Source organism: Mustela nivalis, assembly GCF_964662115.1.
Source record: "Mustela nivalis genome assembly, chromosome: 7".
Classification (NCBI taxonomy): domain Eukaryota; kingdom Metazoa; phylum Chordata; class Mammalia; order Carnivora; family Mustelidae; genus Mustela; species Mustela nivalis.
Window position 1 is genome coordinate 42,045,407 of NC_139026.1, and position 26,606 is coordinate 42,072,012.

A 26,606-nucleotide genomic window follows, 5' to 3' on the forward strand; every position below is an offset into this window, starting at 1 on the left:
TGAGTAGGATTAAAGATAAAGGAATGTTGTATACCTTAACAAAAACAACCTCTGTTCCTAAAAGATACTTGGAAGATTGAATATCTCAAAATTACAAAATAGAAAGTAAACAAAGAAATTAGAAAGTATGAATCAATCTGGAATCTTTTCTTTTGAAAGATCAATGAAATAGATTAAATCCTCATGAGCTTCATTAAACAAGAAAAGAAAAATATTCATTATTAAGCTTTCTCTACATTTACTTGCAGACACAAGTAAATGTGTAGAACTTGCACTTCAATACCTCCCCCTTCCCTCATATGTTCTAATATAGTCTACCTCTCTCTCTTTTATTGATGGCTTTCTTTAGCTTATAAAAATGCATTAGTAACCAAGGTTATAAAAAACAGCTTTCATGTAACTGTACACAGTGACCTCTTTTTCTTCTCTCTGCTGCCAATCATCTAATCAGAGTAGTATTCTAAATTGGCATTATTTTTCAAACTGCTAGTCATGAGCCTTAATAGTTCATAAAATCAAATTTAGTGCTTCATAGCCATATTTTAAAATATGAAATAGTTGTATTAAATTGCAAGCAAAATATTATTTCATATAACATGTTGTTATTTTAAGGATACATATTGTTTTATAGATATTTCCTTTTAGTTATATACTGTATTTCATAATTCTAAGATGCAGATCTTTTCATATTTTAACATCTCTGTAAATGGGATACATGTTACCATTGATGATGTCTTAAAATCATAGCCAAGCAGTGAATGCGATATGGTTGTCACTGAACATTTGTGAACTTGTCATAGCTCTTCATATTATCATTGCTTCAAATGGTTATATGCATTGTTTATCCTTAATGTATTTAAACTGTTATTCAGAATGTCTAAAATGATTACAATATGATATATCATCGAATCATAAATTATTATGTATGCAGAAAAACATGAAAAAGAACAATCTCACATAGAATAAAAAAATGGTGGGAAAATAAGTCTAAATGTTTTTTAAAAATGCTAGCACAGTTCTAGTTTCTCTCTTACCTCACTAGACTCTCTTTATACTCCTGATAACTCTTTGCCTGAAGTTAAAATACTGTAGTGATGAAGGGCTTCGTCCTTAAGTTTCTTCTGTTCTATTTTCTATACTTAACTTTCTCACAAGGTGATCTCAGGAAGGACCAACTCATTTCTGCCCCAGAGTCTTTACCTGCAGTTCTTACTACTTTGGAACCTATCCTATACCTTCATGTCTCATGATTCATTTACATTTCCCATAGTTGTCTGCCTACCCAATGTGTCTGAAACAGAACACTTTCTATTCCCCCAAGGTTTACTCATTTATGAGCCTTCCCTACCTAATTTAATGGTATCACCACTCATCTAGTTGCTCAAATTAGGCAGATATATCATCCTTGATTATTCTATTACATTCACTCCTCAAGTTAAATCAATCAGCATATATTATTAGCTCCATCTTCAAACTACATCCTGATCTGACCTTCCGTCACCATTTCCATGCAATGGTAGGCAGAATTCATGTCATAGAAGTATAGGTATTGACAGTGGTAGAGCAGAACTTTCCTCTGAACAGTCATCCTGGGGCACTGGCTCACTTTAAGCCATGGCTGTGCCACCTTCTAGGACAACTGAATCTACCACCAGATCCTCTGTGTCCAGCCAACAGATGAAAAAAGATCAGAGTGTGAAGGAACATGGGGAAAGTTTTTAAAGGGTAGGCCTGAAAGTGGCCTATATTCTACTGGCTAAAGTTTGTCATAGGACCCCACCAAATTTCTAGGGAGGCTGGGAAAAATATATTCTAGCTATCTGTTTATGAAATAAAGAAAATGGCACCACCTGCCAAACTCTATTTCCTTAACTATTAAATAAAGAAAATTTTCTTTATTAAATACTTTTGGATACTATCATTTACTTCTTTTGGCATTAGAATCAAGTCGTTTTCATCAACCCCAGATCCCTTACCTTACCTTTAGACCTATATTCAGGTAAATGTTTCTATGATTTCATACCTGCTTTTACAACAACTCTATTCTATTTAAAGTATACATATGTGTGCATTTTGTTAATGTTGCCTTTTAATTTATTTACTTACTTATACATTTGTTTATTTTTACACATTTCTTTCCCAACAGAGTACAAGCATTTTTAGGATAGACACTGTATTAAAAAATATGGAATTCTCTTGCCTATTCAGTGTTTGGTGCACCTCCCACAAATATATATTTAATTAAACAAAAGGCCCTGCAGTCACCTACAGATACAACATGTCCAAAAATAAACAAATGCTTTCCCTCCACACTATATCTTTTCCTAGCTTAGTTAATAAAATAACCTATCACTGAAACTTAATTTCTCATGGTCATATTTGATTGTAGCAGTTCCAATGTCTAAGTTCAAGGCTAGTCTAATTAATACTTTTAAAATTTTACTTAAAATATTTGAGTCTTTGAAACTGAATAATAATCACTAGAAAATGATATATATATATATATAAATATTATTTCAGTTCATTTTTTTCTGATCCTTACGAGTGATCTTAATCTTTATATGAGTATTTTATAGACTAGGAACGTTCTCTCTTCTTTGATTATTATTTACACTCCATTTATTCTTCTCTGTTCCTTAGGAGCGCCCGTTTATAGATTTATCTGCCCTATATAGTTCCTTTCTTTCTTTAAACATATTTTGATTTCCATTATTCATATTTGTGTTTTAAGAGGTTCAAGATTGTCATTGATTTATATTTTCTCTATGGCAAATCTGTCTTATTCTTCCATTCTGTATTACTTTCCTGTGGCTACTTTAACAGATTAGTATAAATTCAGTGATTAAAGTAACAAAAATTTATTCTCCTAGTTCTGGGGGCCTGTAGTCCAAAATCAAGTTGTTGGCAGGACTGCATTCCCTCCAAAGGCTCATGGGGGGATTTCCTTGATTCTTCCAGGTTCTGGTGGCTCCAGAAGTTCCTTGGTTTATTAATATATCACTCCAACCTCTTCTATGATCTCTTTGCTTCTTCCTCTTCTGTGTAACTAAGTGCCAAATTTCCCTTTCCCTCTCTTACATGAATATATGTGATTGCATTTAGGGCCGCTTAAATATTCTAGGCTAAGCAATTCCTCTTAAGATCCTTATCTTGATCACATCTTTTGCCATATAAGACAATACTCATTCTTGTCATATAGGTTAATATTGACAGTTCTGTTAATTAGGACCTGGTTATATCTTTGTTGGGGGTGCGGTACCATCCAGTTCCTTACACATTCCAATTTTCAGTTTGTCTCTCTTATATTAATTTTTACTCAGTATTTCATAATACTATGATGGATTGATTTTTCTGCTAACTATTCTTATAAAAGATAGCTATTACTGTCTACTTTGAGTACATATAAAATAAAACTTGGACTGAGTTGACTAATGTATGTTCTAATCTAGATCCTTCATGGGGCAAACTTGCCAATATTTGTATCAAAAGAAAAATGGCTGATAGAAATTTCAAGAAAAGCTTATGGGACAGGTGGGTGGAAAGTATAATAATCCTACCTTGTAGCTTCATCTTATCACTATACTTATAGGGTAGTCTTGCACTCATTACTGTAATTAAGGTCACCAAATACCTTCATCTTATCAAATGAAAATGTCATCTCTCTTTCCTCATGCTTTTCATTTTTTTAGAGGCATCTCATACAGTTAGCCACTTTGAGCATATTGACTCATGTTTTTTACTTGGCTTCCAAGTACCCCTTACCAGCACCATTTAGATTTTCCTCTTATCTTCTTTGTCTAAATTTGAAATATGGTAGTGTTCCAGGACTTGACCCTTAAAATAAATCTCTATACTCTCACATAAGGTGATTTCATTCAAGACTGTAATTTATTTCTATCTCAGGGCTTTTATGCCAGTAGTGTCCTCTGCTTAGAAACCTATCCCAGATCTTTGCAGAACTTTTTACTTCTCATGATTCATTTCATTTCCCATATTTATATTTCCACCTAATATGTCCAAACCAAAACACATTTCCTGTTCTTCCCTATTGAATTGATGGCATCATTATTCATCCAGTTTATCAAACTAAAGACATAGGTATCATCTTGGATTATTGATCCCATGTATCCCTCAATCAAATCCATAAACTAATATTATTAGCTCCAGATTAACTCCACGATATATGCAGAAACTGACCTTTCCTCTCAATTCCCATTCTATGATAGGCAAAATTCTAGGATGGACCATAAGATCCCTTCCCCTGGTATATACATGTCTTGCTTAATTCCCAGGATAGTGAGTATGATGAACTTTACTTCTATTAATAATGGCTTATGTTATATGGCACAGTTGACCTTAAAATAAGAAAAACTATCCAGGTGGGCCTGACTCAATTATTTGGCACTCTAAAAGCAAAGAGTTTTCTCTAGCTGGTCACAGAAAAGAAGTCAGAGACTTGAAGCATGAGAAGGTTTTACTGACTTAAAGATGGGGGCAGTTTTGTGTTAAGGAATGTGGGCAGCCTCTAGAAGCTGAGAGGAACCTCTGGCTGAGAGCCAGCAGCTAAATGTGGTCCAAGTCCTATAATTACATTGAACTGAATTCTCCTAACAATTGTAATGTGCTTGGAAGCAGATTCTTCCCTAGAGTCTTAGAGATAAGAACTCAGTCAAGTTCTTGATACTGGCCTTTGAGACTCTGAGCAGAGAATCCAGCCACAGCTGTGCATGAACTTACAGCCTATAGAACAATTTGATAACAAAATGTACTGTTTTAAGTCACTAAATTTGTGGTAACTTATTATGTAACAAAAGAAAACCAATGCACATTCTAAAACCCTAATCCAAAATAGACTAGGGGCACCTGGCTGGCTCATTCAGTATAGCATGCTACTCTTGATCTCAGGGTCATGAGTGTAGGCCCCACAATGTTTGTAGGGCTTACTTAAAGAAAAAGAATACCATAGTCTATAGCCTGTAATATAGAAAAAATCCAATTGTGTTTACTTCTTCTTTGTACCCATATTTTCCTATACTCAGTGCTCAGTATATAATAGCAAGGATAATGTTTTGGTTTTTTAAGGGTTCTTTTCAAAACATAAAAAAGATCATTTCACTCACTTGTTTAAGACTTTCCATTGCCTTGGCCACTACGTAGGATAAGTTCCAAAATCCTTAACATGCTATTTGGTAGCTGTCACCTAATTTTCCACTTGAACTCCTATCTCTTACCAGTTATGCATTTCTCAGACATGCTAAACTCATTCGAAGCTCAAAGGTTTTGTATATGCTCTTATTTCTATCTGAAATATTTAGTCATCTTCAGGCCAAATGCCACTTTCTCTTACAACTACCTTGCCTATATTCCATCTGCTTATTTTGCCTTGTGTTTTATGGCATATTTCATTATCTAATTAAATGTTATTTATTTATGTGTTTATTTATATATTGTTTGTCTCCCATCCAAGACTACAAACTAAATATGGTCAGCCTTTTTTGGTCTTGTTGGTAGACAAATCTGTGCCTTGTATAGAGGTGTTGAGTGCATTAATGAAGACTAGTGCCTCAGAGGAAACCTCTTTCCTCCCTTAAATCAGTACCTAGTTTCCTAAATTTTCAATACCAATTAGCAGTTAACTTTCAAAAGTTTCTCCCTATAACAGATATTATCCCAATGCTTTCATTCTGTAGTAATGAAAGGAAGCCTAAAAGGTTTTAAAATGACGCTATGTCTTGACTTGTTTTGTATGACTGTGTTCCGGGGTCACAAAACAGGGTCAGGAAGGGGATTTCTGAGTGTGATTTGATTTATATCATAGTTCTCTTATTTTCCTTAACCAGAGGAATACAATCAGTAATCAGTAACTGATGTGTTTTTTGTTTGTTTGTTTGTTTGTGTTTTCTATTTGGTTAGTATCAGAACATTTTATTTGGCAGAAATTTTTTCTTTCTTTCTTTTTTTTTTTTAAAGATTTTATTTATTTATTTGACAGAGATCACAAGTAGGCAGAGAGGCAGGCAGAGAGAGAGGAAGAAGCAGGGTCCCTGCTGAGCAGAGAGCCCGATGCAGGGCTCAATCCCAGAACCCTGAGATCATGACCTGAGCCGAAGGCAGAGGCTTAACCCACTGAGCCACCCAGACGCCCTGGCAGAAATTCTTTCTTAATTCTAGCATGTAGTCATTCTTTTTACTGTTTTCTTAACATGTTGATTAAAATATTTTCTCACTTGATTGGACATTTTAATAGTATTAATTATAATGTAATCTTGACCTATAACAAAACTTCAGATTTTCCCACAAAATTCTCTAGCGATGGAGGCTATTTTGCAAGGTAGTTATTTCCCATAATAGGAAGGTATTCAGGTGTAGAGTAAACAATCACATGGTAAGTAAGGAGAAAGAATTCAAATTTAAATTTCTTTTCAGTGTACCAGAATTCATTGTTTATGCACCACACCTAGTGCTCCAAGCAATATGTGCCCTCCTTAATACCCACCACCAGGCTTACCCAACCACCATCCCTCTCCCCTCCAAAACCCTTGGTTTATTTCTCAGAGTCCATAATCTCTCATGCTTCATCTCCCCCTTCAATTTACCCCAATTCAATTTTCCTTTCCTTCTCCTACTGTCCTCCAGGTTATTCTTTATGCTCTACAAGTAAGTGAAACCATATTATAATTGACTTTCTCTGCTTGATTTATTTCATGCAGCATAATCTCTTCCCATCCATGTTGATACAAAAATTGGGTATTCATCCTTTCTGATGGAGGCATTATATTCCATTGTATATATGGACCATATCTTCTTTATTCATTTGTCCATTGAAGGGCATCTAGGTTCTTTCTATGGTTTGGTGACTGTGGCCATTGCGGCTATGAACATTGGGGTACATATGGCCCTTCTTTTCACTACATCTGTATCTTTGGGGTAAATACCCAGTAGTGCAATTGCAGGGTCATAGGGTAGCTCTATTTTTAATTTCTTATGGAATCTCCACACTGTTTTGCAAAGTGGCTGCACCAACTTGCATGTAAGAGACTTCCCACCAACAGTGTAAGAGACTTCCCCTTTCTCCACATCCTTTCCAACACTTGCTGTTTACTGTCTTGTTAATTTTGGCCATTCTAACTGGTGTAATGTGGTATCTCAATGAGGTTTTAATTTGAATTTCCCTGATGACTAATGATGATGAACATTTTTTCATGTGTCTGTTAGCCATTTGTATATCTTCTTTGGAGAAGTGTCTGTTCATATCTTCTGCCCATTTTTTCACGTGATTATCTATTATTTGGGTGTTGAATTTGAGGAGTTCTTTATAGATCTTGGATATAAGTCCTTTGTCTGTAGTGTCATTTGTGAATATCTTCTCCCATTCCCTGGGTTGCCTCTTTGTTTTGTTGACTGTTCCCTTTGTTGTGCAGAAGCTTTCTATTTTGATCAAGTCCCCAAAGTTCATTTTTGCTTTTGTTTCCTTTGCTTTTGGAGACAAGTCTTGAAAGAGGTTGCTGTACCTCGTGTCAAAAAGATTACTACCTATATTCTCTCCTCTAAGATTTTGATAGATTCCTGACTCATGTTGAGGTCTTTCATCCATTTTGGGTTCAACTGATTCAAAAAAAACATTTGACAAAATATAGCATCTGTTCCTGATTAAAATTCTTCCAAGTATGGACAGAGGGAACATTCCTTAACTTCACAAAATCTATCTATGAAAACCCACAGAGAATATAATTTTCAATGGGGAAAAGCTGACAGCCTCCCCTTTGAGATCAGGAACACGACAAGAATGCCCACCCTTGCCACTGTTGTTTAATATAGTACTAGAAGTCCTAGCAACAGCAATCAGACAATGAAGAGAAATACAAGGTTGGCAAATACAAATTGGCAAAGAAATACAAATTGGCAAAGAAGTCAAACTCTCTCTCTTCACCAATGGCATGAAACTTTTTATGAAAAACACAAATACTTCACCCCCAAACTACTGGAACTCGTATAGCAATTCAGTAATGTGGCAGGATACAGAATCAATATACAGAAATCAGTTACTTTCTTATACACTAGCAATGATAATATAGAAAGGGAAATTAGAGAATCTATTCCATTTACTATAACACCAAGAACCATAAGATACCTTGGAATAAACCTAACCAAAGAGGTAAAGGATCTGTACTCGAGGAACTACAGAACACTCATGAAAGAAATTGAAGAAGACACAAAAAGATGGAAGACCATTCCATGCTCATGGATAGGAAGAATAAACATTGTTAAAATGTCTATACTGCCCAGAGCAATCTATACTTTCAATGCCATCCCGACCAAAATTCCACCAGCATTTTTCAAACTGCTGGAACAAATAATCCCAAAATTTGTATGGAACTAGAAAAGACCTCAAATCACTAAGGAAATGTTGAAAAAGAAAAACAAAGCTGGGGGCATCACATTGCCTGATTTCAAGCTTTACTACAAAGCTGTGATCATCAAGACAGCATGTACTGGCACAAAAACAGATACACAGACTGGTGGAACAGAGTAGAGAGCCCAGATATGAACCCTCGACTCTATGGTCAAATAATCTTTGACAGGGCAGGAAAAAAAATATACAGTGGAAAAAAGACAGTCTCTTCAATAAATGGTGCTGGGAAAATTGGACAGCTATGTATAGAAGAATGAAACTCGACCATTCACTTGCACCATTCACAAAGTTAAAATTCTTTAAGGAAGTAATCCTTGGCTAATTTGTATGTTAAATCAATATGCCCAAAATATGACTTTTTTCAATATAGAATTGAAACTATTTCAATTTAAAATCTTTAGAATCTTACATTTAATTCTTTTATAGTGCACAAAGACATTTAGAAGAATATTTTGAAAGTTAGGAAAATTTAACCTTGAAAAATTCCCGATTTATTTTTATATTCTTTTTAAAATTTAAAACAACTTACCCTGGTGCATAGTTGCATATGAAAATTACTGCATATCTAATATGTCCAACTCTTGTACATGAAGTAGCAGCACAACCAACTTTGTAAGATGTGTCCCAAACAAGCTAAAATAAAATTTTCAAAGGAAACAAAATTTGATTCTAAACATTTACTGTCATGTTATAAACAATAATATGGTCAATTCACAAGGAACTGTTAACCAAGCAATTTAAGGAATATGAAGTATTCTCTATTTGGATGCAGGTAGAGAATTCTCATAGATTTAGGGAAGCATTTCCCAAACTCTATTTAGGAAACCTTTAGCAGGTTCTGCCTTAGGATAAAGAGTTTGAGAAACACTGATCTAGAGAGTTTTACACCTTGAATCAATTTTCAAACTCCTGTTGAATCTGAGAGTTCTAGGTTATTCACAGAGAGGAACAAGGAAAAGAGAAGTTTTGGAATACTGGAAGTTGTGACCGGAAAGGAGAAAAATGACATCAAGATTATAGAAAGGATGGAAAAGCAATATAAGAGTAGAGGGTAACTGAATGCAGTCAGCATTTCTCTTCTTTTGTTGACGAAATTCCATTATAAAATAAAATAGAGTCTGGACCTGCAATTTAAAAAAATGTATAAAAGAGCTGGTTTATATAAAAAGAAAAACATGTCTTGAATTGGAGTGACAATATGAGAATGGTTGAAGATATTCCAGAAATTCTCTGTAGGACTTTAGTATTTCAAATACTTCCATGTAACAAAAAAAGTACTTGTTTTGTCTGTTAACATCTGTGGAAGAGAGAAACAGTTTCTGGTATCCTTTTCTCTTTATCCCAAGCTTTAGTGGTTTTAAAAAATGAGAATTAAAAAATAAAGAAAAAATAAAAGAATAAAGAATTAAAAAATGAGAATTTTTAAAAAAAGAATTAAAAAAATTCTTATGGTTTCACTTACTTGTGGAGCATAAGGAATAATGTGGAGGACATTGGGAGTTGGAGAGGAGAAGTGAGTTGGGGGAAATTGGAGAGGGAGATGAACCATGAGAGACTGTGGACTCTGAGAAACAAACCCAGGGTTTTGGAGGGGAGGGGGATGGGGGGTTGAGTGAGCCTGGTGGTGGGTATTAAGGAGGGCACATATTGCATGGAGCACTGGGTGTGGTGCATAAACAATGAATCTTGGAGCACTGAAAAAAAATTAAATTTAAAAAAACAATTCTTAAAGAAACAGAGTGATATATTAAAAGAATAGAGAAGAGAATGTCAGCAGTAGTTGAAATGGAATTAAGCAGGTAAAAAACAGGAAACAAAAATCTCTAGGATATCAGAATTAAAGAGGAAAAAATAACAGGACAAGATCATGGAGTAGACTTGGTTAATTTACTGGGATTATTAAAATCGTATTAAGGAGTCTGACTTTGATATGAGCAAAACAATGGAGAACCATTCTAACTTTCTGGAAGAAAGAATGGATCAAACAGCTTTGAAACACGATTCATTTGATGGAACTTAGATACGAATTTAACATGACAAAATCATAGGATTTTAAGTTCTGCATAAAACATGACATCATAGTCTATTGATTGAAAAATAATCATCTCTTTTTTTTTTTTTAAATAATCATCCCTTAAACCACCTTGGAAGTTAATCCAATTATTTCTTGATTCCTGATATAAATATTTATGGAAAACCAAAATAATGTTATGTTCTTGTTGTGTTGAGAATGTATGCGTAAGATAACTCTCTGTACTCAGCTCAGTATATAGATTATAAATAATGTGACAGTGAAATAACAAGTGTATATAGAGGAAATAACAAGTGGTTCAGTATTGCTGGAGTATAAAGTGTAAAGGTGGATTGTTAGATGAAACAGGAAAACATCATTAATTTGCACTTAAAATGTTTTAATCAATCAGCTATATAGTAGTATGTGTACAGATCTGTGCAAAAAATAAGAAGTTCTTTACTTATGTCTATAGTCAATAATTTAAAAATAATTTTTGTTAGTTTCTTCCTTTTCCAGTGTGTATTACTTTTAGAAAAGCACCTTTCATTTTTGGGTATGGAAATGAGATTTACTACATTTAAAGGAATGTTTTAACTGTATGGTTCACATAATAGATGCAATCACAGACATTTTAAAGATCTAGGACTGATTAGAATTTTGATTCTATGAGAAGTAGTAACTTTACCATTTGAGGTTATTTATAAAATTGAAACATAATCAAAAACTTCGTAGAATGCAATTAAGGAGTCTATTGAATTAATATAAAAATTAGATACCTGTTTATAATTAGAACAGTCACTAGAGCAACTGTCATTTTCAAAATTGTACCTTTTCCTCTCTTCATACCAACTTCTGATAGCAATACTTGCAGTGAATTCATTTTCAGGTCCGACCCATATATTTTCACCAATACCATTAAATACAGGATGGGCCATTTTTAGTTCTTCTAAATGATTATTATGGTCAAGGATACATTTTTTCCCCCATGCTCTAGCAGTCCGTGACAAAGCTATATCCCAAGTCTGAAAAAATGCAAAAAGCAAAGAAAAAATAATAATAATGAGCATTTTTTTTCTTGTTCTCTAAATTATTTTCCTTGAGTTCTCATATTCTGTTTAAGGAAAACAATTCAAAACTGTGCTTATGAGCTTGTTGGTAGAATTTCTATGGGGGAAAATGTTCTTGAGTTAATCATAAATGAAATAAGTATTTCCTGAGGCAAAGGACTATCTATCTAATTGTAATTTAAAAATCATATTGTTAGATGATGCAAATGGTTATACACTCTAACATGTATTCTGTTCAGAATATATACTTTTAATCTCATTCCTTTTCTACATAATAACACAATAATTTAAAGTATTCATCCAAGAACTATTTATTGAATACTGAGTATATGCAAACTATTGTAATGTGGGGAATAAAATACAAAGTCAGGCATAAATTTTGTCTTCTATATTTTATAAATATAAAATTTTAACACATAGTTGTACTTGCTGAATATTATAAAAGATGCACATGTAAAGTTTTGTGGATAGTCTCAGAAATATAAGAAAATATCACGATACTGTTCCCTTGTTACCTATCTAGAAATATTCAGAATTGTGTAATTTTATCACTATTTTGAGACTCATTAAGTTCACTGTACATTTAGATAAATCAACAAAAAAGTTGTAAAATCAAAATGGTTTGTACATGTTCCAATATATCTGAAAATAAACGTTTCTTAAAACGAATACCAAGATTTCCTTTGAGTTTTCTTAATTTCATAGATTATACATATAGAAAATATAGAAAACAAATATTTCTTTAGAATATCCCTCGTACTTTCCTCCCCAAAGGTAAAAATTGTTAAAAAATATTGCTTATGTATACATTTCTCTATCTCTGTATATATACATATACAAACATATTCAAATATAAGATATAAGCAGGGATGTGGTAGGTAGGTATTGGGTGATTTTTTTTCTATACTATTGTAATCATGCCATACACAATATAACTGGCCTTCAACTTCGCAGTTTTCACTTAAGAGAGATTGTTCCATTTTAGCATAACTAGATCTACCCAAGTTTTATAAAGTCAGCACAGTATTATTCCCCAATATTGATATTTTATAACACCTGTTACCATTCCCCTATTAATGACCTTTTAGACAGCTTTCCATCTGCAAACAATGCTCCAAGGACTATCCTTCTATTGCTTTGTTTTGCATATTGTTTATATATCACATGCTACTATGTACTAGTCCCTATTCTAAGTGTTTTCTAAGCATTATCTCACTCAATGTTCACAATAATCCCATGACTTATGCATAATTATTGCTTTTATCACACAAAGGAAGTAACTGAAACACAAAAGAGTTAAGTAGTTTACTTATAGCTACTTAGAGTCAGTAAACTGTGGAGCCTGGATTTAAATCCAGGAAGTCCAACTCTCAAGTCCAAGTTTGTAAGCATTTAGTCATTGCTTCCCATGGCTGTGTTATGGGAAAATACTTTTTAATACACTGCTGGTATTTGCTTAATTTGGCATAGTCCTTTAGAAGAGCAATTGCTATATATCATATAAATTTAAAATACCATACCCTTAATTTATTTATCCTATTTCTCGAATTTGTCTAAGGAACTAATCCAGAGGGAAGAAAAAACTTATGTCTATGGAAACAGTCCTTGTAATATCATTTAATAATATAAATTGGAAGCTCCTAATTGCCTGGTAAGAGAATATTTATTTAAATGACAGTCAAAAAGACTAGTAGCAAGAGAACAGTTGATGAGGTGTAAACTGGAAATAGGAGGGGAAAATGGAGGAAAAAGGAAGAACAACATTGTAAGGGAATGCAAAATCAAGGCCAGGGCTGGGATGAGGTGACTGAGACAATCCCTCAGCTGAGTACTTCTACAAATCCCAGTACTGTGCAAAATCTTGGCAATAACCGTGTGTGAGAGTGACATGTTTTTTATCTGAGGGTATTTTTTAAACCCAAACTAAAAGTGCTGTTCCCCGCGATCCGTCAACCTCAGTGAAACCGTGCCCGGGTTCTGAGGTTGAGGGGTGGCATTGTGACAAGGAGGTTGTTGGTTTGGGCAACCGCCTTAGAGCCTCACCATGAAGCGCAAGTTAGACCCTCGGGGGAGGACGTTGCCCCGGAGCTCATTGTGGAGGTTCACGTACTCATTGATAAAGTGTACATCCTCTTCGTGAGGAAGTGTCGCGTTCAAACCGAAATCCAGCAGTAGTAGCCACAGCCTCAAAATGCCTCCTCGCATCAGGGGAAGTGATTGGGCGCACCATTCCCGCGCAAAGGGCCTTGGACCCTCCATGGCCCACCCGTCGCAGACAGGCCAGTGCGCACGCGCCAGCCCGCCCCTACCAAGCCACACCCCGACCCACGCAAGCTGGACCTGCTTTTGGAGGTGCTTAGGGAGAAGCGGTAACGAAGTCCTAGGTTTAGGGGCAGAGAGTCATAGCAATCTGCAGAACTAACCGAAGAAAGGCTTGAGTCAAAGGAGTACAGGCTTTTCACTAAACTAAGCTAACTAACTATGGGGCACCTGGGTGGCTCAGTGGGTTAAAGCCTCTGCCTTTGGCTCGGGTCATGATCCCAGGGTCCTGGGATCTAGCCCCACATCGAGCCCCACATCCGCTCAGCGGGGAGCCTGTTTCCTTCTCTCTCTCTTTGCCTGCCGCTCTGCCTCCTTGTGATCTCTCTGTCAAATAAAAAATAAAATCTTTAAAAAAACAAAAACAAAAACTAAATATTATCCAAAGTTGATTTCTGATATCACATGATGTGTCATCGTTTATTAATGAGCCATCTGTACTGAATGCCAGTTGCTGAATAATGAACGTGTTTGAGGAATTTTCTAATTATGCAAGGGAAAATGAGCATTCTTTGATACTGTTGAAAATTCAGTAGATCTTTTTCTTCCATTCTTGCCTCTTGAGTTGAAAATTTAGTGCGGGATGCACCCTTTCTTATCCTCATGGACAAAGGCATTTCCTCTTTAATTCAGACTTCCTCACTGAGATTTTTCTGTTAGTGTTTTAATCATCTTTTGTGAGGAACCACAGAATAAATGGAAGACTGGAAAGCTTAGCTTGTAGGGGGTAGAGTAGAAAACATCAAGTTCTCCTAAGGTTAAAGTATTTTCATTTCATCTCACCAGATCTGTATAGACAGCTTATAATATCAGAGTTCATCATCTCTGACAAATTGTCTTGTTCACAGTTGGTAAGAACTCATTTTTTGTTTTCATTTCTTTCTTTCAGGCAAAATGGCTGGTGTCTTAGCAGATTTTGGCTTGGTCTCTTTGCGTTCAAACATTTTGCTGAAGAAAACTTGCTTTGAGCAATATAAGTTCTAGGCACAAAATAAAAGCACATATTTGGCTTGGGATACACATTTGCATATAACCAATTGTGCTCCATAGCATTGAAGAGGTATTTGAAATCAGGGACACTGGGACAGAAGTTTGCCACAAAGAAAGCATTGGCATCTGGCTGGTCAAAATATATTTAAAAATGTGCTTTAAAAATTACAGTGTACAGGGGCACCTGGGTGGGTCAGTGGGTTAAGCCTCTGACTCTTGGTTTCTGCTCAGGTCATGATCTGGGATGGTGGGATCAAGTCTCAACTTGGGCTCCCCTCTCAGTGGGGAGTCAGCTTGAGATTCTCTTCCTCTCCCCCTCCTGTCATGGTCTTGCTCTGTGTCTCTTTTTCTCTAAAATAAATAATCTTTTAAAAAATGATGATGTATACAATTGAAAGCAGCAGACCTCACAAGATGGTGCTGTTATACTTCTAATAAGTGTTTATTACCAGGCAATGTGTTAGATAATTGAGAAAGACCCAGACTCTGCTGCCAAATAGCCTATAGTTTAGAGAACTAGCAAATTGGTAACTCTATTAACATGTGATAAAAATAAAACCAAAATGTTGTTGCAGCATGTATGGGACAATTAACACCCTTTATGAGGACCATGGAAGCCTTTCTAGAGAACGTAACTGCAAGAATATGAATCATACACGTGACAGAGCACATTCTAAGCAAAGGGAAAAGAGCATGTAATTATACCAGGAGATCTGAAAAGACTACAACTGTTTTAGTACGCGCAGGTACTAAAACAGGGATGGAGGTGGCATGTGGTGAAAGATGGAATTCCTTTATTATGTTGGTACTGTTGTTAGATTATGAAAATTGCTGTATCAAGGCACAAGATAAATAGTATAATGCAATCTTAGATTAGGAAGAAATTTTAGACAATTTTACTAGTCCTATGTATTGGTCAGACGCTCTGACACATCACTAATAGGAAATCATTATACTTCTTCTTAAATAATTATACTAAGAAGGAAGTTACTGTCTCTTAGGCAACCTATTGCTGGACACCACATTCAGTCACAGGTATTTCTTTAGGACCTCCTATATGTCTGAGTCCCTTATAGGTGTTAGAGTTACAAACTAAATATGTAGTCTGAACAAACTAAATATGTAGTCTATCCATATGAATCTTTTAGTTATGGGTGATACAAATAAACTAATAATTATGATGCAGAGTAGTAAATGCTGTTTTTGAAAAAGATTTTACTTATTTTAGAAAGAGAGAGAGAGAGAACATGAGCAGGGGAAGGGGCAAAGGGAGAGGGAGATGAAGAAGTAGATTCCCCATTGAGTTTGGAGCCTGATGCTGGCTCCATCTCAGGACCCAGAGATCATGACTCCAGCTGATATCAGATGCTCAATCAACTAAGCCACCTAGGTGCCCCAGTAAATGCTACTTTTAGTTTATTTAAAAAATTCTTACTTTGTTACAGGCACTATTTTATTTTTTAAATTTTTTTATTGTGGTAAAATACACATTACCATAAAATTTACCATTTTAACCATTTTTAGTGTAAAATTCAGTGGCAGCTACATTCACAGTATTGTATAATTGTCATTAGTGTTTTCCAGAACTATCTGGGGCTATTTAAAATGCTTGGAAAATATCAATTCATTTAAATCATAAATGTTTGAGAAACAGACACTATGATTATCTGATTAACAGATGGAAAACTCAGAAAAAGAGGTCACGTAATTGGTCTAAAGTCACCAGCCAGTATATGGTAGAGCTAGTTTTTAAACCCAAGTGACTAAAATGGAAGTACAGAGGAAGGGCCCATAAATCCAGGTAGGTTTTTTTTGTGCAGAAGGAGGTTGGGTTTGCTGAGAATGTTTTGCAAAATATTCAGTCTTTCAGTGAATTGGTCCACATTATGTACTTCATACAAGAAACATTTCAAATGTATTACATTCTAAAATACATTTTTCAAAAAATTTAAAGGGGTATGTTATATTTGAGGATCATTTAACCACTGTTTAACATTTTATGTATTAAAATCACAGAGTCTATATCAGAGGACTTGGGCAGGGCATCCCAAGATGGGACACTTTGGCATGAAGACTAGTTTGAGTTCAAAAACAATCAAAACCCAGCAGATTCAGGAAAAGCTCTTTATCTCCCTGCAACTGTGAGGTCTCTATAAAGAATTTAGATAGAGGACTGCTCCAGGAAGAGAGTTATTGCCATAGATTACTACATTATACTATGACCTAGTTTTGATAGACAGGGAGGAACCTAGCAGGGTCTGTTTGATCAAAGTCTTCTATGTCCCCTTGGTTTTTTGTTTTGTTTTGTTTTGTTTTTTGTTTTGTCCCCTTGTTTCTGAAAGGTCCAGCAAACATTTATTATACATTTACTTTTTGATCTTCCTGTGAATTGCACTTTTTCTCTTTGAGATCCAGATTGCTGTTCCCTTCTCCCTAGTTCAGAATGATATATATACCTTATTTTGCCTGTCTTTGGAATTTCTGTGTCTGTTTGGATTCCCCATATATACAAAATCAAGTTTGATTTTCTTTTGTTAATCTGTCTCATGACAATTTGATTCTTAGTCAAGCCAGAAGGACCATGAATAGGAAAGGAAATTCTTCTCCCCAGTGGTACTAAAAGATGTTCATTTTCTCATAAGTTCTTATAGCTTGTGACTTTTTGAATTTTGAAATTTTAGCCTATTCATCTAGCCCTCAAAGAGTTTTAACTTGTTTAATCTTGAAAGTGGTGATATAATTTAACTCATTAAATTTCTTGAAGGCATTGGAATTGTTAAAGTGTATTGACAGAATCATCTATTTCTTTACAAGCAATGTGAAAAATAAATTATCACTAAATTATTTATTTTACTAAAGTTCTGCTGCAGATGTTCTTTTTGAATACTGATTTACTTTTCTGTTGTGTCTACAGAGATATTGTCTTCACTTGAAAAGTATGGGTAATTTTAGAATACAGACTTTAAGCCTCTTGCTTATCTCAGATGTCTTTAGGATTGTTTTCAGTTTCTGTACATTGTGATTGAAATTTTAGGGAAAAATACTCTAATTCACACTCTGATTTTGATAAAAACTATCAAGTTTAAAAATACATTTTTTATGTACACTTAAGAATAATGATCATGCAATAGGCCAAAGATTATTTTGTTGTCCGTAGAGATATTATTGAGGAGACATGCTGTTTTTACTTTACTCTTATTCTTTCACCTTTATGTCAGATTGATCTGTTCTATAATTCCAAAAATTCAAATTATAATAATGGTGCATGAGAACCATTATAAGAGAAAAACCAAAATGATGCACAAATAAGATGAACATTCCCAAATGGAAAGATGGATGTTAGTTCATTAAAATGTAAATAGAAAACAACTGAGTTGATATTTATCAGCTAGATAAATATCAAAGGATTAAAATCATGGATGTGCCATCAAGATACATTTAAGAATCATTTAAAATTCCTAAGAAAATGAACAACACAATTAGAAAAATAAAGGAGATAAGTAGGCAGTTGATTAAAAAAAAAAAGGCCAGAAACTGTGGAAATTTCATGTTGCACCTATCATTCTCACATATAGATAAAATTTTACTGTATATAACCAGCTTCCAGGAAGAGTTTAGACCTCAGGAAATAAAATATAGTATACCTCTATCTAAAAGTCAAAAGCATAAAATTGAATATAAATCTGGGAATATTTATATGAAATTTTGACTCCTAAATTTATATTATTTTTGTATTCTTGAGGTCAGTATTTATTTAGAGTGGTTGTATATATGCAATGACTCCTAGGACTCCTTGACCAAAGGAAAGTCTTCCCTCACACCATCTTAATGCTCAAAAAATATATCTGTAAATCTGAATGAAGTTTATAAAAATATGTTTAAACCTATTAGTAGTTCAAGAAATGGAAAGTAATAGCATCTACCTCACAGGATTAAGAGGACTATATAATTATTATATGTGAAGCACTTAGTACTTGACACGTTGTAAACCTTACTTAGTGTTAGGTATTACTATTATTAAATTAATACTATTAATAAACAGTACCTCATTTTTGTTTATATTGACAAGAACTAAAATAAATTTTTAACCAATAGTATGGTGTCAGACATGCTATGCATTTTTAATACATATTTATTGAGTTATTTTGATAAGGAGCAAATCCAGTGTGTACAGGTGAGTCCTTGGCATTTTTTGACAGGGAGCAATGGCAAATGGTATATAGCTTTCCTTAGGGAAAATGGGAGTTCTACAGGGAGTGATGATTTGGGGATTTTTTTTTATTTCTTTTGTGCAGTATATCAACCTGCGTAGATTTAATTACAGAGTATATTACCTGGTTTTAACTAAGCCAACCATTAGCAAATGATCACATGTCTTGCTGAAAGGAAATTACAGGTTAATTATAGTTGTAAAGCCACAAGTGCAAACAAACAGTATCAGTTGATTCTTTTTTTAAAAAAATTATTTGTCAGGGGCGCCTGGGTGGCTCAGTGGGTTAAGCCGCTGCCTTCGGCTCAGGTCATGATCCCAGGGTTCTGGGATTGAGTCCCGCATCGGGCTCTCTGCTCAGCGGGGAGCCTGCTTCCTCCTCTCTCTCTCTGCCTGCCTCTCTGCCTACTTGTAATCTCTCTCTGTCAAATAAATAAATAAAATCTTAAAAAAAAATTATTTGTCAGAGAGACAGGAAAAAAAGAACAAGCAGGGGGAGTGGCAGGCAGAGGGAGAAGCAGGCTATAGGCTAAGCAAGGAGCCTGATGAGGGACTCAGTCCCAGGACCCTGGGCTCATGACCTGAGCCTATGACAGATGCTTAACTGACTGAAGCACCCAGGTATCCCGAGTATCAGTTGATTCTTATCATCGTCCTGGCACAAACCTCTCTTTAGCACCTATTTTTAAATTCATTATTATGTGATCCCTTTCAGGTTCAGTTTTTGAGTATTTAAAATGTATATTGCTCTATTATAAAACTACACATAATACATGTAATTAAATGATATATGTATACTTTTTTAAAAAAGATTTTATTTATTTGACAGAGAGATCACAAGTAGGCAGAGAGGCAGGTAGAGAGAGAGGGAGAAGCAGGCTCCCCAGCGAGCAGAGAGCCCGATGCGGGGCTCAATATCAGGACCCTGAGACCAGGACCCAAGCCAAAGGCTGAGGCCCAGCCCACCGAGCCACCAGTATAGAGTCACCAACTCCCTGACTTGTTAGGGAATGCCCTGGGTTTGGTGTGTTTTTTTGTGTCCTTGAAAACTCCTCAGTCCCAGGCAAAGCAGGACTGTTGACCAGTCTGTCTATCTATCGGTCTATCTGTCTATTTTACTGATAAGGATGCATAATCAAAAAATTGTAGAGATTGCTGTTTAAAGCCATCTGTTTATGATCCTTCCCAAGGGGTAGGAATGTGATAAACCTGGCCCAGCTACGACGATGAGTCTGATGAGTTTACCGCCAAGTGATTAGTCAAATTTGTGGGAATTTCAAAGATACCCTAGTAGGAGAAGAGGATCCCCCGAAAAGAATGCACTGTTTAGATTCCTAGTTAAGTGCCTTCAGTAAATTGAAAAGGCCAAACCCAGAGCAGTTTGTATAGTAATGGCAAACTGAGTGAAATAGGAGGGTTAATTACTTAAGGTCACTATTAAGAACAAGATTTTCTCAGAGTAAAAGAATGGCTAATGATGTCAGCCCTCCCAACATGTCCTTTGAAGAGCCTATGGATATGATAATAAGGAATGGAAAAGACAACTCTTTGACCCAGAATTTTTCTTCTTGCCAATGAGAGGAAGCCCCACTCAGAAAGGCAGAGGCACTCCAGCTACCAAGCTTCTGTTCACACTTCAGCGTAGAGAACTCTGCAAATAGAGACCCCCTTTTCTAAGAAATACCACTACTTGCAAGTTTCCATAGCAGTGCCAATTTAATATTCTGAGAAATATTTCTTCAAAATCAGAGAATATAATCTATCTTATTAATTCTTTCAAAGAACCAGCTCCTAGTTTCGTTGATTTGTTCTATTGTTTTTTGGGTTTCTATTTCATTGATTTCTGCTCTGATCTTTATGATTTCTCTTCTCCTGCTGGGTTTAGGCTTTCTTTCTTGTTCTTTCTCCAGCTCCTTTAAGTGTAGGGTTAGGTTGTGTACCTGAGACCTTTCTTGTTTCTTGAGAAAGGCTTGTACTGCTATATATTTTCTTCTCAGGACTGCCTTTGTTGTGTCGCACAGATTTTGAACCGTTGAGTTTTCATTATCATTTGTTTCCATGAACGTTTTCAATTCTTTAATTTCCTGGTTGACCCATTCATTCTTTAGAAGGATGCTGTTTAGTCTCCATGTGTTTAGGTTCTTTCCAAATTTCCTCTTGTGATTGAGTTCTAGCTTCAGAGCATTGTGGTCTGAAAATATGCAGGGAATGATCCCAATCTTTTGATACCGGTTGAGACCTGATTTAGGACCAAGGATGAGATCTATTCTGGAGAACGTTCCATGTGCACTAGAGAAGAATGTGTATTCTGTTGCTTTGGGATGAAATGTTCTGAATATATCTGTGATGTCCATCTGGTCCAGTGTGTCATTTAAGGCCTTTATTTCCTTATTGATCTTTTGCTTGGATGATCTGTCCATTTCAGTGAGGGAAGTGTTAAAGTCCTCTACTATTATTGTATTATTGTTGATGTGTTTCTTTGATTTTGTTATTAATTGGTTTATATAGTTGGCTGCTCCCACGTTGGGGGCATAGATATTTAAAATTGTTAGATCTTCTTGTTGGACAGATCCATTGAGTATGATATAGTGTCCTTCCTCATCTCTTATTATAGTCTTTGGCTTAAAATCTAATTTATCTGATATAAGGATTGCCACTCCTGCTTTCTTCTGATGTCCATTAGCATGGTAAATTCTTTTCCACCCCCTCACTTTAAATCTGGAGGTGTCTTTGGGCTTAAAATGAGTTTCTTGTAGGCAATATATAGATGGGTTTTGTTTTTTTATCCATTATGATACCCTGTGTCTGTTGATTGGGGCATTTAGCCCATTAACATTCAGGGTAACTATTAAGAGATATGAATTTAGTGCCATTGTATTGCCTATAAGGTGACTGTTACTCTATATTGTCTCTGTTCCTTTCTGATCTACTACTTTTAGGCTCTCTCTTTGCTTAGAGGACCCCTTTCAATATTTCCTGTAGAGCTGGTTTGGTGTTTCCAAATTCTTTCAGTTTTTGTTCGTCCTGGAAGCTTTTAATCTCTCCTTCTATTTTCAATGATAGCCTAGCTGGATATAGTATTCTTGGCTGCATGTTCTTCTCGTTTAGTGCTCTGAATATATCATGCCAGCTCTTTCTGGCCTGTCAGGTCTCTGTGGATAAGTCTGCTGCCAATCTAATATTTTTACCATTGTATGTTACAGACTTCTTTTCCCGGGCTGCTTTCAGGATTTTCTCTTTGTCACAGAGTCTTGTAAATTTTACTATTTTGTAACAGTGTGTGGACCTATTATTGATTATGAGGGGGGTTCTCTGCACCTCCTGGATTTTGGTGCTTGTTCCCTTTGCCATATTGGGGAAATTCTCTCCAATAATTCTCTCCAGTATACCTTCTGCTCCCCTCTCTCTTTCTTCTTCTTCTGGAATCCCAGTTATTCTAATGTTGTCTCATCTTATGGTGTCACTTATCTCTCGAATTCTTTCTTCATAATCCAGTAGCTGTTTGTCCCTCTTTTGCTCAGCTTCTTTATTCTCAGTCATTTGGTCTTCTATATCACTAATTCTTTCTTCTGCCTCATTTATCCTAGCAGTAAGAGCCTCCATTTTTGATTGCACCTCATTAATAGCTTTTTTGATTTCAACTTGGTTAGATTTTAGTTATTTTATTTCTCCTGAAAGGGCTCTTATATCTCCCGAGAGGGTTTCTCTAATATCTTCCATGCCTTTTTCGAGGCTGGCTAGAACCTTGAGAATTGTCATTCTGAACTCTAGATCTGAAATATTACCAATGTCTGTATTGATTAGCTCCCTAGCCTTTGGTACTGCCTCTTGTTGTTTTTTTTTTTTTTTTTGTGGTGAATTTTTCCGCCTTGTCATTTTGTCCAGATAAGAGTATATGAAGGAGCAAGTAAAATACTCAAAGGGTGGCAACAACCCCCGGAAAATATGCTTTAACCAAATCAGAAGAGATCCCAAATAATGAGGGGGGGAAGGGGATAAAAAGAGGTTCAGAAGGAAAGAAAAAAAAAAGCAAAGAAAAGAAACAATTAAAAAAAGAAAACAAATAAAGAAAAAGTATAAAAAAGAAAAATATATATATAGTAGATAAACTAGTTAAAAAACATTAAAAAAGAAAAGCATAAAAGTTAAAAAAAATTTAGCAGAAGAGGAGAAAAAAATTGAAAAAGAAAAAAAATTAAATTAACTGCAAGACTAAAGAATCATGGGGAGAAAGCCATGAGTTCCGTGCTTTGCTTTCCCCTCTCTGGAATTCCGCTGCTCTCCTTGGTATTAAAACTGCACTCCTTGGTAGGTGAACTTGGTCCTGGATGGATTTCTTGTTGATCTTCTGGGGGAGGGGCCTGTTGTAGTGATTCTCAAGGGTCTTTGCCCCAGGTGAATTGCACCGCCCTTACCAGGGGCTGGGCTGAGTAATCCACTCGGGTTTGCTTTTGGGAGCTTTTGTTCCCTGAGCATTTTCTGTAGAGTTTCGGAGGATGGGAATACAAATGGCGGCCTCCTGGTCTCCGGCCTGGAGGAGCTGAGCGCCCGGGGCCCCACTCCTCAGTGCACCCTCAGAGAACTGTGCCCAATTACTCCTGTTTCCGTGGCCTCCGGCTGCACTCCAAGCTCAGCGAGCCTGCGACCCATTCAAGGTAACCCCTAGCTGGGAGCTCACTCCTTGTCTCTGTCTCTGTAGCTGGCTTTCCCATTCTAATACCTGTAAGCTCTGTGACACTCAGACACCCCTGATCCTTCTGTGACCCTGCAGGACCTGAGGCCATGCTGACCCCACATGGGCTTCACCCCGGTTTAGCCTCTGGAGCAATGTCCCTCAGTGGAACAAACTTTTAAAAGTCCTGATTTTGTGCTCCGTTGCTCCACCGCTTGCAGGGAGCCGGCCCCTCCCCCCTGGGTCTATCTTCCCGTTGCTTTGGATTCACTTCTCCGCCAGTCCTACCTTTCAGAAAGTCGTTGATTTTCTGTTCTAGAATTGCTGTTCTTCTCTTCGATCTGCCGTTGGATTTGTAGGTGTTTTCAATCTTTAGATAAGCTATCTAGCTGATCTCCTGCTAGCTGAAATAGTCTCAGCCTGCTACTTCTCTGCCATCTTGACTCCTCCCCCAGAGAATATAATCTATAAAAATTAATTTTTTATGTGTTCTGTAGAACTTAAGTTAATCTGATTTAAGGAAATATGCTTTTGGATGAATAAGGTGTCTGAAGAAGATAAGGAGATGATTATATTAAAAATCAGAGGATATTTTAATTATTCATGAAAAAATTTAATTCAAAAAATCCAGGAAGACAACACAAAATATATGTATATGTGTCAGCTTAACTTTCACTTATTTCAAACTGCAAGTTAAGGAGTAATTATGGATCTGAATTTTAACAATGCAATAGTTAAACAAATAGCAGTAGTTTATCGAAAAGATAATGATTCTATAAAGATGATGACAAATTGCAGTGTGATAGTTAATTTTAAGTGTATCAGTATGGCTAGACTGTGGTGACACTCTATGTGTCAGTGTGGCTAGACTATGATGGCAAGTATTTGGTGAAGCACTACTCTAGCTATCGTAAAGTTATTTTTTAGATATGATTAACTTTACAATCAGTTGACTTAAGTAAAACAGATTACCCTCCATGTGAGGGTGGGCTTCATCCAATCAGTTGAGGGCATTTAGAGCAAAGAGATTTCCTGAAGAAAGAATTCTGCTTTCAGATTGCATGATAGAAATTCTGCCTGATTTCCAAGACCTCAGACACAAAACTGCAACAGCAACTCTTACTTGAACTTCCACCCTGCCAACTTGCCTTACAGATTTCAGACTTGCTAGCTTATGGTCATATAAGACAATTCTATTGAATCTTTCCCCTCCCTTTGTCTCTGTCTCTCTCTGTTGGTTCTGTTTTTCTGGAGAACCTTGACTAATAGAAACATATTTGAAATATAAAATCATTTGGCTTTTTTTTTTTTTTTTAAAGAATAGCAATAATCATCCAGATATGTGGAGATTCTTAGGTATTTAGCAATATAAACAAAATAACTCTCAATCATGTTAAAAATACATTTGGGGGTGCCTAGATGGCTTAGTGAGTTAGCATATAATTCTTAATTTCCTCTCAGGCCATTATTTCAGGGTCATGAAATCAAGTCCTATGTTAGACCCCATGCTGAGCAAGGAGTCTGCTTAACATTCTCTCTCTGCTCCTCTCCTGCTTGCTCTCTCTATCTCTCTTTCTAAAAAATGTCTGTTTAAAAATAAATTTTAAAATGATATTTAATATTTATATCTGAGGAGGTTGGTGATTGCTTTAGTTGAGAAGAAAAAGATCTAGATAGTTTAGCCCATAGAAGTCAACAATTCAACATAACTGATTTTTGAAACTGAATTAATTGAATAGTTTCTTTTGTTTTTTGTCTTCAGACAAAAGAAATGGCAGAATTGACTGATTCTTTGGTTTGTAGAGGTGGTGTTAACTCTACTACAGTTGTGTAGGTTTTAAAAGTTATACTGTCTGTATCCTGTTATTTTATAAGGTCACATTTTAAAATAAAATCTCCTAAAAGAACATACATTTACTTTTCAGAGGTTTAAAATTTAATTGATTTCCCTTTAATCAATTAAATTAATTAAATCAATTAAATTAATCAATTTAATCTTTTCCCATCCATTTCTCCAACTATTTTATGACATTACATGCTATCTGAAACTTTCCTTAATAACATTTTGTTTCTGAATAATATTAATGGTATTCTTAAAGGAAACTACTGGAATATAAGGAAAATGCCTGATATCCGAAATGTTCTTTAAGTGTCCTATAATTAAAATGACAATCTAGGGTGCCTGGGTGACTCAGTGGGTTAAGCCGCTGCCGTAGGCTCAGGTCATGATCTCAGGGTCCTGGGATCGAGTCCTCGCATCGGGCTCTCTGCTTAGCAGGGAGCCTACTTCCTCCTCTCTCTCTCTGCCTGCCTCTCTGCCTACTTGTGATCTCTCTCTGTCAAATAAAGAAATAAAATCTTTAAAAAAAATTAAAAAATTAAAATGAAAATCTAGAAAACTAGAGAGTGGGACTCTTGATGCAATGTAGAATTTAAAAAAAGAGAAAACAATTTAAAAAAAATTTTTTTTCTTTTTTTACTGCTACCCTTCTATACTCAATACATCTTTTGTTAAAATCAGACATTAAATTTAGGTAACAGACAAGAGTGTAGAAGTTTTAAAGAATTAAACTGATGAGAGTTTTATGTTCAGCCATAAACTATTTATTGTCACATTTGAGAACTTTTCTTATATATAAATGATCATTAAAATAGTCTCAAGAAGAACAGAAACTAGGCACAATGGGTTACATGATATCTGCTGAGGTGCTGTCCCTTGTGGATTCCAATCTGAATAGTCTGTCAATAAAAGACAACAGTTGAAAGCTCCATTTAGTTTCAAGGGGAGAAAGTAATTGAATCAATATTGAAATAGTTTGATACGTACTTTCAGATTCATCAAGCTCTTTACTACCTAAGGTAGACAAAAAAAATTATAGAATTAAGGGCATTCACTTGCTTTTCTGGTTTTTTAAATAAGA

At 35.5% G+C, this 26,606-nt stretch overlaps 3 protein-coding genes across 25 annotated transcripts in view; 1 reads left to right on the forward strand and 2 right to left on the reverse strand.

The window, feature by feature from the left end:
- The window catches only part of GLIPR1L2 (GLIPR1 like 2), a 30,722-nt gene extending 16,960 nt beyond the window's left edge, over positions 1–13,762 (reverse strand). Inside the window, exons 1-3 of the mRNA XM_082740484.1 lie at positions 13,538–13,762; positions 11,204–11,449; positions 8,943–9,046 (exon numbers count right to left, since the gene is read on the reverse strand). Of these exons, the coding sequence (XP_082596610.1) occupies positions 8,943–9,046; positions 11,204–11,449; positions 13,538–13,753 (566 nt within the window). The 5' untranslated portion in view covers positions 13,754–13,762. The remainder of the gene's footprint in view (positions 1–8,942; positions 9,047–11,203; positions 11,450–13,537) is intronic.
- Positions 1–26,606, forward strand: part of CAPS2 (calcyphosine 2) — a 170,738-nt gene that overhangs the window by 54,989 nt on the left and 89,143 nt on the right. The gene's annotated exons all lie outside the window — the stretch shown is intronic.
- Positions 26,280–26,606, reverse strand: part of GLIPR1L1 (GLIPR1 like 1) — a 33,036-nt gene continuing 32,709 nt past the window's right edge. Inside the window, exons 5-6 of the mRNA XM_082740493.1 lie at positions 26,513–26,539; positions 26,280–26,424 (exon numbers count right to left, since the gene is read on the reverse strand). Coding sequence (XP_082596619.1) covers positions 26,315–26,424; positions 26,513–26,539 — 137 coding nt within the window. The 3' untranslated portion in view covers positions 26,280–26,314. The remainder of the gene's footprint in view (positions 26,425–26,512; positions 26,540–26,606) is intronic.